The sequence below is a fragment of the Epinephelus moara genome, chromosome 24, assembly GCF_006386435.1.
Source record: "Epinephelus moara isolate mb chromosome 24, YSFRI_EMoa_1.0, whole genome shotgun sequence".
In the NCBI taxonomy this organism is placed as follows: domain Eukaryota; kingdom Metazoa; phylum Chordata; class Actinopteri; order Perciformes; family Serranidae; genus Epinephelus; species Epinephelus moara.
Window position 1 is genome coordinate 408407 of NC_065529.1, and position 17314 is coordinate 425720.

The 17314-nt window shown below is 39.4% G+C and overlaps 1 protein-coding gene across 1 annotated transcript in view; it reads left to right on the top strand.

Moving 5' to 3' along the window:
- LOC126386418 (dihydropyridine-sensitive L-type skeletal muscle calcium channel subunit alpha-1-like) overlaps positions 1–17314 on the top strand; it is a 509728-nt gene that overhangs the window by 311033 nt on the left and 181381 nt on the right. The window contains 8 exon segments of the mRNA XM_050038752.1: positions 6863–6946; positions 9399–9446; positions 11824–11841; positions 11956–12072; positions 12158–12223; positions 12711–12802; positions 14678–14837; positions 15133–15192. Coding sequence (XP_049894709.1) covers positions 6863–6946; positions 9399–9446; positions 11824–11841; positions 11956–12072; positions 12158–12223; positions 12711–12802; positions 14678–14837; positions 15133–15192 — 645 coding nt within the window.

Here is a 17314-nt window from a genome sequence, read left to right on the forward strand (position 1 = left end):
ACATCCTGTTCTTGCGTTCGGGAAAAAGGCCCATTTATTTGAGCACTCCAAAAACTCTGGTAACACTCCAGGGGGTAGCACGTAAAAGACTCCATCCTCTGACTCTTCTAGCGTAACACACACTTCACACACACATACTCATTTACATTACCAAGCGGGGACAACTTCCGCCTTTCTGCTCCAACACTGACTGACAGCTGACTCCACTCATTCACAGTCACCATTTACAGAGATAGCACTGGCGATCTGAACCGGTCAGTGGTGAAAAAAGCACTTTTATACTGGACGCATTTGCCCCCATTACCGTTTTAGCTCATTTCGCGGCTCAATACTGAACCAATTTTAGAACGAGTGGTACCCATGAATCATACGCACACATACACATGGGGAAATAGAGCCCAGTTGAAAAATACCGAAGTTGTCCTTTAACATCCAGTTAAACATACAGATTAACATTAAATCAGAATACACTTATTATGCCGTGATATCAGCTAGCTACGTCAAATACACACTCAATGACAATATATAATGAGAAACAAAATGAAGGAGCACATATTCATGCAACAAGTTGATTAATAATACCTAATTATATCTTCATTAAAAATATATAAAGTTGACTTCCTTACGGTAACTCTTCTTAACTCCGCCACAAGATGGCAATATGGCTACATGTTACAGAGTTGAAACTAATATTGAATTCTACACATATCAATCTGGTGCTTTTAACAGGTTTGAAGCAAAGTACCATTAAGAAAAAAAACATGATCATGTGCATGTACAAGTCAGGACATGTCAAACGGTCAACAAAGAGGAACAAGAATAATAATTACTTGCAACATACATTTCAGTCTTAGCACAAAGACACATTTGTCCAGCGATTGGCAGCGTTGTGGCCCCCCTGGGGTCACATGAAGTGGCAGGATGCGGTCATCAAAGGGTGCATTGTTTTTCAAAGCAGAGCTGGTAATCAAAGCATTACCTCCGGGTGTAAAAGGGGACCCCCTTTATAAGTTAAAGCAATACTGTGTAGTATTTTCACCTTAAAATATCAGTTTCAAAGTCTATCTATTGGTGTGCTGGATTATTACAGAGAGAATGGCACCTCTCCCATTCCCACAGAGCGGCCCCGCGGCTGTCTCACGAGAAGTACGTTCGGCTTTACGGCACACACGGAGCTTTTGGATAAAAAGAAGCCGGCTAGTCCGGCTAGTTAGTGTTTACAAACATGGCTGAGGCTAAGAGACGCAAGAGGACGATATCGGAGGATGCCAGGAATAAAAAACAGAGAGAGTGACTGAGCACAGAACAAAACTAGGGATAATATAGGACCAGCTTTTTCACGTTGGAGAGAGCTAATGGAAAAAGAGGGCTGCAAGTCCGACGCCGAGATGGCTATGTTGCTGATTGAGAGGTGAGTTATATGCTCGTTTTCATGCCTTTTTTAATTTGTCACACATTGTTTTTGTTGGCTCTGTTATCGTGTGTAATCACAGTCACTATATATAGTTACCAAAACGTTATTGTTTCAACCATAACCCCTTTCAAATAATGTAAACAGGGTTAGCCGAGGTAGCGTTAGCATTTCACAGCCTGAGTTAGTATGCACCTTTTCAGAGTTATGTATAGCAAACTTTATGCTTCACGGCGAGAAAAGTTGTTGACTTACTAGCGATTATTGTTTGAAAGCAAAGTCAGCCCATGTCAGGTTTATACGCTGGCGTTATACCATCGTTTTATTGATATTGTCCCGAGTTGAGGTTACAATAGCTACTACGTCTGCTAACGTTACTTTTAGGAGCGGTGCTTGCGCATACTTTGTTGTAGGGAAATAGTTTTAATTCAACGCTGTTGGAGACTTCTATGTAAACATAATCATAACTAATGACTTTATTTATTCCAGCTTTGTAAATAGACGAGTTGTATCAACTCCAGGCAAGGGACATGCAGAACCCCCACCCCTGTCCTTGTCCAGCTTGACGGAGTCAGACCGTGAAAGGTATGTTTTCATTCAGTAAAGTTGTCACTTCTAAACAAGTACACTTCATTGCATGGTCAGATGTGAGTATTTCATTGTTTTCTGAATTAGGAGAGAAGAGTTTGCCATACAGGGTGTGCAGCCACTGACTGAGGAGGCAGAAAATGTCTTAGAATCCAGGTAAATTTTTATCGCATCTGTGACAAAGACACATTTGTGTTGTCAAAATATTTACATTCTAATCTAAATTGTATGTTTGTGGTCTGGTTATAGCATGCATTCCCTGAAAATTACTGCTGAGGAGCAGCATGACTCTCCGGATGAGGAGGAGATCAATGATTTGAGAAATACAATGTAAGTGGCTGTCAGTGAGTCATTTTGTCTTATTTTGTTTTACTGGTGTGTAATTCCAATCTGTTGTGTTTATGTATGCTCATGTGCAGCATTGACATCGATGATCCTGGTCAGAGAGGTTCAGGAGAAGAAGGGGACAGCTCTGATGAGGAATATATTCCTCTTCTTCATTTACTGTATGTTTTACTTATTGTTTGTATATCAAGTAGAAAAAAATGATGTATGATGTCACAGATAACAGCATTGCTCAGTAAGTAAAGACGATGTAAAATTTTAATTTTTGATTTCATCACACTTATTTGGCCACAAAAACTTCACTGTCAAGTTGTGCATAAGCCGCTGTTTTTGCTTCATCTCTCCCTCCATTGCCCCTCTCTGCTCTCTTTTCACATCAGCTCCTCTACTTGATTGTCAACCCACAAGATTCTCCCATGATAGCATTTTATTTAGCATATATTACTTGCACTCCTAAACAATATAATTTGAATTAACATGGCTGCACTGTTTGTTACAGATCCGGGGCGTGGCAGGTACAAAGAATGGGGTCTGTAAAATTACCTTGACATCTGGCATGCTGCAAAGAATCTAGGCAAAAAGCTACAACGGGTATGTCATCTTACATTGCAACTTCTGTCAATTTTTTCCCCTAAAGATAAGATTTTACCATTCTTCTGTCAATTTTTTCCCCTAAAGATAAGATTTTACCATTTCAAACATTACTGTATAAGGAAAAATGTAGCACAGTAGCATGTGCTTTAATATTATTATTTTTTTTATCTTCTAATAAGGCTGGCACAGTGAAGGACCAATCATCTATACTGATTTGGATTAAACATATAGTGAACCACTTCTGGTATTGCTCCAACCAAGCAGTAACCGAGGAGCAGTTCAAGGTATGTTGTTAGAAACTTTGTGTAATGCCACACAAAACCAAAACCTGTTGTTAGAAACTTTGTGTAATGCCACACAAAACCAAAACCTTATATTTTGTTTGCATGTTTCCAAGACTTTATGTGTGTATGGACTGTTTATAATTTTTTTTCTTCTCTTCATAGTGATGTGGATTGGTGTGTTGCATCACGCTCAAATTATCATACATGGGGTGTGTTCGGTTGCTACAAATGAACCCTGTCACTCTAATTACAAAGGCGTTTTGTGAATACAGGTTCTGCAGCACACCAGGCACTTACAGCCATTGTCCTGGACAAGCGCTGGTTGAAAGACGTGAAAAAGTTCATCACCTTCAGGTGTCTCTAATCATGCAAATGCTCATATTTACTATGTGTCTTCTGACTAATTTGCATTTTTTCACCTCTACATTTCATTTTTCTTTGTCATATAAAACAACAACAGACTATATCTGAAATAAGAAAAATGACTATAGTGTACATAGAGTTCCTATATTGCTAAAGTTGATTTTTAATCGGAGGCTTCTGCAGATCTTATATTTTTTTAACACTGTATAATGTAAAAGTGAGTAATATGACAGTAACAGAGCTGTTGTTTTCTTCTTTTTTTCTCAACTAACAGGACAACTTCAGACTTGGAGAACTTTCAAAATCACATACTTATGTATGCAGGAAAGCGGTTTGGCTTCAGCCCACCTGTATACAAAGCTCGGACCTTGCTTGCAGCGATTGATTACAACCACCACAACCGCCGCCTTCCTGCACGAAACCGTGATTGACACAAGATGTAAGTTTTTTAACATCAGTTGTCTGACACCTCAATAGCTTTTTAGCGCTGTTGCCTTATCTTGTTGTGAAATTATGGAACAGCTCTAATACAAAGTTGTTGTTTTTTTCAAGTTACCGACGGTTCTACAATAAAAAATCAAAGAGTTGGAGTGTGTATGCCCTAAAAGAGAACAAAGACTACGGCTACATCCCTGAACTACAGAAGGCCATTCTTTCAAAGAGGCTTCAGAGTTGAATGGGCCTTCCCAGGAGACAAAGTCTGAGGCCTGGAGATCCAAGGCACCTGGGTCTGCTTGCCGCATCACAGCCACCTCCTACATATGAACTGGTCAAAACTAAGGTGTCACGTGGAGATGCAGGTCCTCGTGATGACAGCTAAAACTTTGATTGCCTGTTGTAGCTGTCTCAGGACCGTGGCATTTTTTTCAGGACAGAATAATATAATTTACGGACATAATCTCTTGTTCATATCTTGTCACAGTCCCTAAATAAATAAATGTTGCTCTAATTGCAAATTATCCTATATCTCTGGTATTTTATGTTATCACAACCTGTTTTCTCATAACTTCTCACTTGACTGAAAACCTCTGGGAGATGCTCTGCATTTGTTGTTTTATTCTGTAAACAAGGACACAACTCAACATTTCTATGATTTGTACATAATATTAACAATATAAAAAAGTTATGTAACATAATGAAAAAATAAATAAATAACAAAATAAAAGGTATAAAAATAAAAACTATTTACATTGAAAGTGTAGTCAGGCTATAAACTGTAATTCACACCAGCCGGCACACAAGAAATCCTGTGTACTGGCCTGTTGGGTCAGGAAACTTATCTCTAATCTTCCAAACAATACAGCTTGGGATGACCACCCGGTTTCCTTCCCCTAAGCGGCCATGCTGCCACAGGACAAACTGTCTATATGCAGCATGCCGGAACTGTCTCTGCTCCACTCCAGGCTCCTGGTGGTCATCGATGGCAAATATGTCGTTCCAGGCTGCCCGGGCCAGCCGCAACACCCCCTCTTCTAATATGTAATATTGCATGTGTGCCATATTACTAATACAGTTCGGAGGTGCCTGATGGCAGCAGAGCTTCTGCAGGTCTGTAGGCATACCTCTGCAGTTTGTGCAGATGCACCAGTGCAGCTGGGGCTCATCTGGACCACCTGGACTTGGACGCTCAAGTAACGCCATCACATCAAACATCAGGCCTGGCAGTCTGGTCATGACCTGCTCCAGAAGCGTGACCATCTGTGGTGGAGTCAGGGCTTGGAGTTTTGCCCTCTCCTCTGACTTCTACCTCCAGAAGCTGTTTCTCCAAAATCAGAGGAGGCTGAAGTCGAGGTTGAATCCTAACAATAAGACAAAAGATAACTGTTGTAAAAACAAGCCTCAAACATTGTGACCAATGCATAAATAAAACGTTACACAACAAAAGTAAGGTTGTAAACTGTTTATAGACTACTAGCCAACATTGACATATAATGGTCTGACTCACGGATAATTAGAAAGCAACAAACGAACGTTAGGGTGTAAAGTTGATCCCAAAAATTATTATTCATAACACATAGCGGTGTATGTTGTAAACTAGAGCTATCTGTGTTATCATTGTATCATGTTTACGAGATTTCCTGGATGACGGGAGTTATCTAATCCAACTTTGGTCGCTGGTTTACAATCAAACAAACAAACAAACAAACAAACAAATAAATAAATGTTACACCAGAAAGTTGGCTTTGTAATTGTCTTTCCACAGGTAGCCCAACCCTTCCAGAAAGTTGGCTTTGTAATTGTCTTTCCACAGGTAGCCCAACCCTTACAAGTTTTGACCCTTAGAAACATATGTCAACCAGCAAGTAGTAAATTACCCTCTCTAATGTAAATGCCGTGATGTAGTTGTGATCTGCAGACATCAAGCCAACATTTTGTTTACATACTAACATGCTCCACATGCAAACATTTTGCTAATAACAGGCTAAAAATGCAAGGAAAGTCATATTTGTGCCAAAATCCGGTAATATTACTGTACCTTGTCGGTCGACATTGCTCCTCTTTGTATTTAGAGCCTCAGGTTGCAAACAAATACACAGTGTTTCTGAGTGGGAGGCGATGTCTCAGCCGGCAACAGCGCTCTGTGTGTTTTACGACAGTAGTGTTGCGCTTGTACTTGCTCTAGTGGCCTTTAGTGGCCGCTAAAGCGAACGGAACTGGATTTCTACATAATGGGGCTTTAATGACTTACAAAGTCATTTGAATTATCTCACATGATCTTCTTGGAGACAGGCAGACTGTCTTTCTCCTGACTGGGGTCAGTTCGGGGGCAGGGCAATAAACATCTGGCCTTGCTGAGGATGGACTTATCAATGTGCCCCTACAATGGGTTTACTGCATCCTTTCAGTTTGAGGGCATCCCCTGTTTGTCCCAAACACGATTTCTGTTGTCCATGGGAAGACTGAATGCTGTTAGAAGGTTCGATAGTATTAACTAACATCAAAGTAAAAGAGCAGAGCATCTACATTACACTATATACACCTTTTACAACAAAGACCAAATACTCGCTCAACAAGCAACTCTACTGACTGACATGAATGGCATGGGGATCTGATTTTGCCAGTGATTTCAGGGCACACTTTTTATATATATATATATATATATATATATATGTATATATACACATATACATATACATATAAATATATATATATATATATATTTAAAAAAGAGGTTCACAAATAAACATTTGTGTATGCACTATGATGAGTAAGATATAAAGGCAAGTGACATTCCAAGACAAACACATCAACACTCAACTTTTTTTTTTTTTCAAAGGGTTATTTTGGAGACCCATGGAATGTCTTTGATTTTGTCATTGTCATTGGAAGTGTTGTGGACGTGATCCTGAGCGAAATTGATGTGAGTACCAATGCCTTGCTCTCTCTCATCTTCTTTTTTGTTTTTTGCCTCTCTCTCTCTCTCTCTCACACACACACACAAACACACACACTTTAATAATACGTTCATATATTTGAACACTTACACTGGGTTATGAGGTATTTTGAGACATTGCATAGACCTTGCTGCTAAGCCTAACTTAAGTCATCAACTGTACATATCTATCCCCCTTTTAACAAGCTGTTTCAATGATGAATGCAATGACGATATGGCCATATTTGGCTAGACAAGCCATGGCAGTGGTTACTTTTTCTGAAAATGTTCCCCATGTGTGACCTGTGACAGAAAGACATTAGAAATAAAATGTAAGCACATGTTAATTAGTGGTCAGTGTCCAACAAATGTTGTAGCAGCCATTTTTAAGCCATTGTTAAAGACCAGCAAACAGCTGGTTGTATCAGCTGTTTGTAAGTTCAAACTTAGCTTACTTCTAACATAGGTGCTTAGTAAGTGGTTTATGAGGGGCTGGTGTAACCTGGTCCTGGAACAAAAATCAAATGAGGTTTACATTCTGCTACTCAGTGGTTTATTTTGATTATATAAACAAAATATGACATGCAGAAGTTCCTTCCTTTTCCTTTATTTTATGCATGACAAAACAATAATTCTCAAGGATACATGATATTTTGTGATCATGTCTTCAGTTCTGTAGATACTGTGTTTTATATCTATTTGAATTTTCTCATTTGTTATGTTGATATTTAACTGCCAGGAAGTAGAATATAATGCCTTTATTGTCATTGCATGTAGCATACATATACTCTTTTGTGAACACCATGTTTTAAAATATGTTATGGTCCATTCTCGATAAACCTCCCCAAAAAACACAGTTTCAGCAAATGGTAACACATATTTTAAAAAAATAGTAAAAGGATATGTATAGAAATATTTGATGATATATAATTTGTACATAGATCACATTTAACAGTGTTGAAGATTGGGACAAAAAATCCTCTAATAGTAAGTAAGTATATTTTTTTTGTCTTCCACCTTTCACAGATAAAAAAATCACAAAGCACTTTACATTAAATAAAAATATACAATAAAATAGATATAAAAATAGAAATAAAACTGTGGTGATAAACAGCACAGAGCTGACAAGTTAAATCACAGCACCAACAAACCAAATGAGGGCAGAGACACACATATACAAACAAGAATTAAAACATATAAAAGGTAATAAATAATGCGGATTATGTATTCTAACAAAAAGCCTGCCTGAATAAAAATGTTTTCAGCTGCTTCATGAAGTTATCACTGGAATCTAGGGATCACAGCTGTAAGGAGAAAGCATTCCATAAGTTTGAAAAGTCCAGTCACCTCGGGTTTTATAGCGGGTACAAGGGACAGGGGAGGAGGAGGTCAGCAATGTACTGGGGTGTTTGACCATGCAATGCTCTAAAAGTCAGCACTAGTATTTCAAAATGGGTGCAGAATTTAATGGGAAGCCAGTGACGAGTAGATAAAACTGACATGATATGTTTCTTGTTAACAGCCTAGCAGCTGCATTTCGGACAGTTTGTAGATGATTTAAAGTTTGATTTAAACAGATGAAAATAGCATTACAATACTCTAAATGAGAAGATATAAAAGCATGAACGATCATCCACATCTTAACCTTGGTTACCACAGATCTTAATTTAGCAGTGTTCCTTCATTGAAAAAAATTTAACACATAAGCTGGCTGACATGGTTATCAAGTGACAAGGATGGATCAAGGATTACACCTAAATTTTGAAGGTTTTGCTGGACACAAACACTCAGAGACCACATGTACTACTTCATGTCAGGAATATACTCCCCAGGAACAATAACAAAAGCTTTTGTCTAATTTGTGTTTAACTAAAGGCTTAATGGCATCCAAACACAGAGGCAATGTGAAGCAGCAGAGCAACTCTGTGTTTTTACATTTCACATTAAAATAAATCAATCAAATCGATGCATACTGTTGTTAAAATGATTCTGTTAATTCATCCAATACCCATTAATACAGTCTGTATGCTCTCAAACCCTCTACAACCAACTGCATTATCACTTGGCAAAACTAAGTACACATGCAGTGAAGCTGGCAGCAACCATATGCTGCAGAGATGGAGTCTGTGTAGCAGGTAGAAAACCCCGCTCTGCTCTGCCTACGTGACACGCCCCTTCTGTGCCTGATGTATTTCTGCTGTAATAGAATCTCAAAAACTTGAACTGACAGGGGACATGGGCTTGCGCGTGTAACAAATGTGATTTTACAATCTTCAGTATGCACACAGCTTGAGAATATATGCAGTTTATATGTTCATCCTTTGTTTTATGAATGGTGACTTTGAATGTTTTTCCTTTCTGCAGACACACCTCCACAAGTGGAAGCTCTCTTTCTTTCCTCTCTGACATCACTGCTTGAATTTATGTTCCCCTCCCACAGGCAGCACTGGCCTCCTCGGGAGGACTTTACTGTCTCCATGGTTGCGCTGTAACTATTCACTTGACAAAGTTTTGCATGGCATTCGCATGTTGCATGAAATTTGTCTGAACAAGGATTAAACTGACAAAAGTGTTTTAAAAGCCAGGGCCCCCTTTCCCGAAAGCATGATAGGGTTTAGATGGATGTAAAATCCATCTTATGAACCTTCTCAAGGATATGATGTGTTTAATGGGCAGAGGCTGAGCTCAAATTATACTGTAACAACAACAGGGGCAAACAAGAATTGACTACATAATAACAAGTATTACAGAATCAAGCATTTCAAATATAATAAGCAAACAAGACACAGATGGTAATTATATAGCTTAAGTTGTAGCACTATACTTGGGCAGAAGAGCGTGTGTGTGGAAGAGGGTGAGTGGTGTGTGCCCGGCTGTATGTGCTTCATATTGGAGTGTGTATGTGCAAATGGATGCCTGCACAGACCCCATGGTTACTGAACAGGGTCCCAACGGATCCTTCAAAAGAGAGGAGTGATTACATTTGATGTAGGCCAGAATGAATGAGCGTGTCTTTCTTTTTTCAGTTTATAAGTTTTATTTGACTGGTATTTAATATCCCACTATAATGACCATATTTGTTTGCATGTTAAATAGGTAGCGTAAACTCTACTTGGTGGGTTAATGTGTCTTTTGTGGTTGTGATCTCCATTTTTAACCTTGAAAAAAAACGTGTTTATCCAGCTTTAGGTTTGAATGCTACACTGAGGTAAAAGGAAACCAAAAACAGCGAGCAAGCAATGCAGGCTCAGTAGAGAAGGACAAATATCATGATTGGCTGAAACAATCCAGCTAGTAATATGAAGTGGGGTGTGAAATTGGTCCCAAATAATTCAGCCTTGGGTTGTAATGGGTTGTAAATCAATGGATTCTAACATTGAAATATTAAAGGCACAGGTGTGAACGTGCAATCCAAAATATGCCCATCAAGTTGTTTGCTGCTGCTGGTTTGATGTCCACTACAAAATTGTCCACTTTGGCAAAGCCTTCAGGTCCACTGCCAGACAGCATTCAGCTCTTTTTCCAAACAACCACTTTGGAGGCAGAAGTGACGTATGTTTTAGGTACAGTAACTTAACACCACTTATCAATCCAATGAAGATACACACATACATTTCTCCATGACATTTATGTGAAAGTTTTAGTTACTGTTCAAATGACTGTCCCCCTCCTGCTTGTTAAAACTATGTACCTCCAGATATGTTGAGTTTGAATGTTTGTGATAGACTGAAGGATGAAGTGTTCCTATACATGTTAAGAAAAATCTCCTTCTTCTTAAGCAAAATAAACTTGTAAGGAACCCTTTAAGATCAGCTGGAAAATGCATCATAATATAGCCAACAATTTCATACCGAACAATTTTGTCCTTCAAACCACACTTTGTGATGGGTGTGTTTTTAGCATGACTTAGAGACAGTTCAGTATGCAAAGTTACTTAAAAAGTTAATTCATCTCCACACAGCTGTGTTCTGAGAAAACACTCTTAACTCTATAGATCAATCATTATAAGGAAATGGGGCCCTGCAGTGTTATCTATATGCTTGTACAGAAGCTGCTGAGATCTGATATTTTGCTGGGATGTTCTTTACCTTGAAAAAAATTTCAGCTTTCTGTTTCGTAATGCTTAGTCTTATGGCGAATGGTGACACAATGGACTGTAAACTAATACAGGATACAGGTTGTCTACTGACAACTTTATTTGAATGAAAACATTGAAAGTCTTTATTTTTTGTTGGTTTAACAGACTGTTAAGTAAAATTAATAATTAATTAAATTTAATCAAATGAATTTCAGAATTGTTTAAGGAATTTTGACCTTCCTTTTCACTTATTTTCCAGGATTATGAGAGGGATTCCGAGGTGGTTTTTATTGTAGATGATATTGTAGAATAAATCTTACCTTTACTCTGGGATAACTCTACTCTGGTATACCTGCTTGACTGATAAAAGGCACTAAATGTCTTCCTTTGGAAATATCTTTTATATCAACTGTGAATGATTTTGACTGGCTGATTTGTTGTGGTAATAATAACAATCATTTTTAGGCCCATATATTAGCAAATTCATACAACAGTCTTGTCCTTAGTTTGGCATAATTTTGCATGGATTTTACTGGTATTATCCTCTCACTGACTGGACACTTGATCTAATTAATTTTAGCAATAATAATAATAATAATAATAATAGCAGCATGTTGAATATCTTTTTTTCTTTGAACAAGCTGCTTTATCCTTTCTGAAATGATCAGATGTGATTGTGTTGGCAGTCACAAAATTTGCAACGTTAGCAACAGTTTAAAACCTTGGATCTGTGTACCAAAAAGTGTGTTTGTTGAAGCCAGTAGAAAATATGTATTTGTATCTACAGGAAGTGGATCCAATGCAAGCAATTGCAGTGAGTTGCATTAATTTGTTTTTAATTCAAGTTTTGTAGAGTTTAGGAGCTGGCACTATGCGATGCTTAATTTGTGCTCTGTCTCTATCTGCAAAGTCTTCTGAGAACATGAGCGTATCGGTCACATTCTTCAGATTGTTTCGTGTCATGCGTCTGGTGAAACTTCTGAATCGTTCCGAGGGAATACGGAATCTTCTGTGGACCTTCATCAAATCCCTTCAGGTCAGTGTCATCTTTCAGCATCATTCAGCCTGTGCTGCAGAATTATTGTGTCTGTGTGACAGTGTCTTTGGTCTTTGTGTTGCAGGCTCTTCCCTATGTGGCCCTGCTCATTCTCATGCTGTTCTTTATATACGCTGTGGTTGGAATGCAGGTACACACACACACACACACACACACACACACACACACACACACACACACACACACACACACAAACACGCACACACACATTAACACACACCATTGTTTAAGCAATATCGCATGAGAGGCCGTACTGTTGTACTGAATATCAGCACAGATGTGGTCATAGGCATGAGGTTGCAGTTTCACTTATGAACCATGTCCTGTTTAGCTGGATGTTAGCAATGCAAACTACTGAAATTCTGACACCCAAAAACTATATCTCAAATTAATGATATATTTTAGGTTCTTAATGAACAAAAAGGTGAGATCAAAATTAGTTGTAAATGTAAATTAAAAGCGGATTTTATTCATTTTTTATTAAATATGACATTTTGTTACGAAAGGCCATGATATAAGCACAAAATACCCTTGAAGTTTGTACATTCCATGATTGTAATTGATCGCAAGGGAGCCAAGACGTCACTTTAGCTAACATAGCTGTCTTTTGTCTACAGATATTTGGTAAAATTGCATTGGTTGATGGCACATACATCAACAGGAACAACAACTTCCAGACATTCCCACAGGCTGTGCTGCTGTTATTCAGGTTGGTAGTCTGTTTTCTCTAGAATACAGAAATCCATAAAACTACTCTGTAACATAACAGCTGGACAGTTTGAGCAGTGCCTGTTTGGTGGTTCAGTACTGGTTCTGTATTCCACATAGCCTTAAACACATGTCTGTTTGGGTGTTTGTGCATTAGCAAGTGCTGGCACAGTGGCCTCTCATACAGAAGAGTCCATGTTTTTGTTGGATCAAAAAAAGAGTAGTTATTTGTGATTGCGGAACAAGAAAAAATAGTCAAATATATTTGGCAAAACCAGGTCAAGATATGATTAGAGTAGGAGTGCCACGGGGTGTGATTGTAACCAAATGCAGCACACTGAGGCAGGCAGACAGTTGGTAATAACTTTTATTGCTTACACAGATATGCAAAAGTTCAGGGGTATTTGAGTTTAGCTTGATTGTAGTTCCAGCGGTGAGTGTGAATGTGGCAAGAGCAGGCAGGCAATACTTGAAAGCGGTCTGAGAGTTGTGGACTGTATCGTTAGTGCAGGGGGGGTCTCTCATGAGGCTGGTAGTGGGGTGAAGTCAGACATAGCTAACAGAACCAGGAGAACTGAGGGATGTTGCACCATGCAGCCACAGAGCCGAACCACGAAGGGGGCAGGCAGGACTCTGAGGTAATTACCAGGGCAGAGACGATCGAAGCAGGTCAGGAACAAGCAGGCTCGGCACCGGGGAATCAAGCCAAAAGTGAATGCTGGAATGGTCTTGCATGAAGTCAAAGAACAATCTGACACTGAGGGAAAGGCAGCAGCTGCTTACATGCAGGGAGTGCTGATGAGAAGCAGCTGTGTGCACAGGTGAGTGGAGTTGTCTTGATAAGGGGGGTGTGGCTGGCAGGTAGAGTGGAAAAAACGCAGGGAGAGCAGGGGAGCAGAATGCAGGCTGTGACAAGGAGAGAGGGAACAAAAGAAGAAACATTTCAATTGTAGACAGTGCAACTTTTAAGCTAAAAGGATCAGGGGCTTCCTAGTGCTAAGGGTTGCTCCTAGTGATGAAATTCAAAGACAGTTAAGACTAGGTCCTTGTAAAACAAACAATGCACAAAAAACGACAGAGGACAACTCTAGTGAAGCCATAAATGTTTATAAATGCAATAATTGCACAACCAATCACGCACTTGAATTAATAAACACACTGGACTAATGAACAACTAACTAGAAGCAGTAAATTAAACCATGGTAGTCTATCTGTGCATGTGTGTGAGTGTGATAGAGAGAGTGTGTGTGTGAGGGGAGGGGTGAGAGAAAGAGAGGCAAAATGGCAGACGTGACCTTGCGAGGGTCAAGCAACCACAGACCTAAAATGGCAGACCCAAACACATCACCCCAGGTGCTGATAAGACTAAGGTGGAAGATTTGAGCAAGACAATGGTGACAAAGCTCCATGTGCTCCTTTAAGGTATGCACAAGATATAGCATCCAGCGGGGTTGAACACATTGTATGCTCTAACAAGGTAGCCGTGCTTAGAAGTGTGTGTGGAGGCTAATAACCAGCTCTCCTAAGGAGCTGCTCACAGGACAATTTGTGATTTTACCACAGGGATAGGTGTGCGTGTGTGCCTTCAAGTGTGCATGTGTAGCAATGGTCACTTTCTTATCCCTCAGAGGCTGGTAGATGAACTGGGGTCAGTCCACTGTCTGCCAGTCCTTGTTCCAGATAGGATTTCAGGTTATACACTAAAGAAAACATACTTATTAGTTATATTTAATTTCTGCCAACATAGCCCCTAAATCCTACACACTGAACCTTTAACAAGAAAGCAAGACTAAGTAATGAGTAAGGTTGCAAACTGGCTTTCAGTGTATCAGGCTAGAGGTGTGATTGGACATATTTTGTTATCTCTGTTGTGCAGATGTGCCACAGGGGAGGCATGGCATGAAGTGATGCTAGCATGTATGTACGGGAGGAAGTGTGACCCCAAGTCGGACTACCTGCCTGGGGAAGAGTACACCTGTGGATCCAACTTTGCCATAATCTACTTCATGAGTTTCTATATGCTCTGTGCCTTTCTGGTAAAGCAACACACACATTCACATGTTCTTAACACACTGTAAAGAGCATCTTACCACTTTACAGTTTCCCACAGAATTTATCAGTGTAGGGTATGAACTACACAACAGACTAAAGTCTGTACTCAGTGATAAACAGAGTGATGGGATGGCTGACTCATATGAACGGTCCATCGCAGGCTTAATGTGCATCGGCAGGTTTGTGTTCTATATATTCGGTGAATGAAATGTCTGTATCGTCACTGTGCTGCATTTTTATAAACTACGATCGTCTGATTATATCTCTCACTGCATGCAGGTGCTGTTTCACTCGCTTCTTCTCTCCTTGCTGTTCTTGTACTCAGACAACTTCAGTTACGTCTAGTAATTGCTATCACTGATGGCAGACGGCAATGAAATGCTGGGTGTTTTTGAAAATGCATTGTATTAGATTATGATGTTTATTACAGTTTCAGTAATTTCTTGTGTCTTACATTTGAAACACAGCTCCGCTCAATGGAACGGCTTCAGTCTGCATTGGTCTTTGCCTATCAGAGGCATGGCAGCCTTCAGTGTTGATAGGCTATTACTCATGAGATGAAACCACTCAGTAGTGCTTTGGGCAGGAGATCGAGCAAAACTACAGAGTGGTGAATGCAGACAGAGACACGCAGCTGCATCAAAGCCAAAGTAGTGGAAAAAAAGGAATATGATATTTGGCAGGCAGTGTTGATTGTGTTGGCTTATTGCTGGCTCTGAATTGAAAGACTGCTTTGCTGGGACCAGAATCAGCTAATATTAGGGGTGGGAGGAAAAATCGATTTTTAGATGCATCCTAATATTAGGGGTGGGAGGAAAAATCGATTTTTAGATGCATCGAGATTCTGTCTTGAACAATGCGAGCATCGATGTGGAAAACTCATAATCGATTTTAATTTTATTTTTATATTTATTTTTATTTTTCAAATTACCGTAACTCCTCAACCATTCGTGCTGTCGACGTAATTCCAATGGATTCGGAAAGCTGAGAAGCGGAGCTTTGTCATTACCTGTGGAGGAGGGGAGGGAAGTGAGCGCAGCAGGAGCAGAGTGACAGCTGACGAGTAGAGTGCAAGTTGGAGTGATTTAGCTGTGTTTTAGTGGAGCTTTGGTAAGTTTTAGTGGAGTTTGGGTGGCGTTTTCTTTGTAGTTAATATTTAGTGTGGTAAATAATAGTATTTGTGTTTTTTTGAGAGCTTTTGAGTTTTTTTATGCCATGTTTTTGAGTGTTTTTTGCAGTGTTTTCATCATGTTTTCACCATAGTTCGTAGTTTTGCCATTGTTCGTCTTTTTTGCAAAAGTTTGTGTTTTTATAGTTCATAGATAGTTATAGTCAGTTATAGTTTTGTAAATAGTGGAGGAGAAATGTCGAGGAGGTCGACAAGGGACAGGGGAGTTCCGTTGAGATTTGTGGATGAAGAGGATGGACCGGAGGAGACTGGTGGAGTGTAGCCATCTCAACCACAGTAAGTAATACAGTTTGTATGCACTGGATACGTATTCCCAGCTTTATTACAATAATGTTTTTCAATATCTAATGTAAATTTTCTTATTGACTTGTTTTAGTATCGAGAATCATTTTATAATCGAAATCATTGCCCTCGGAATCGAAACTGAATTGAATTGAATTGTGAGGTGCCTAGAGATTCCCTCCCCTAGTTAATACTATAATAATGTGACTATATTGTTGGAGTGTCATAAATCTCCAAATCAATCATACAATTTTACTTTTGATTTTAAGGACATAATTCCATTCAACTTTTTTTTCCAATCAAAACAAACAAACGAAAAAACAAAACAAAACAAAACAAACACCAAAAAAAAAACAGCACAGGCGCCAGATAAATCTGCAGGCTCATGTTTTATTTGCCCTGGCAAATGTCATGTAACAGCAGAATCACAGCTTTCCGACAAGACCAATCACTTGTCGGTAGTCCAATGTTTTCACAGCGAAAAAAAATGATAAAGTTACACTAAAATGATGTATAACAGAGCTTTCATGCAGCTTTGCACACACATTACTCTTGGATGGATTACTCACGAATGCAGGCTCTACACAGAAATGCCACGCATATCACATGAAAGCGCAGGAGCAGAGCTTTCCAATGATACCACACACATCATTGTGCTGTCATCCCATCACGCTGTAAATACGGATTGATTGTCTACAAAATAAAAACCTGACGAATCATTATACAGATCTTGTTATCAGTCACTTCATATAGTGAGGAATATCGTATCTTACCACGTCTTAGGCTTGCGTGTGTTTCTCCCTGTCTATCCACATTTGTAGTCCGGCTTTCAAGATGCAAATATCTCCATATTGTCCAGTTGACACTCCATCAAACTTTGTATAACAAGACCAGCGCACTTCACCTTTGCGCACCCGGACAACTGCAGCCTAATTATGCATGCATGACAGGGCCATAGTCACCATATACATTGAGGGGGACACGTGCCCC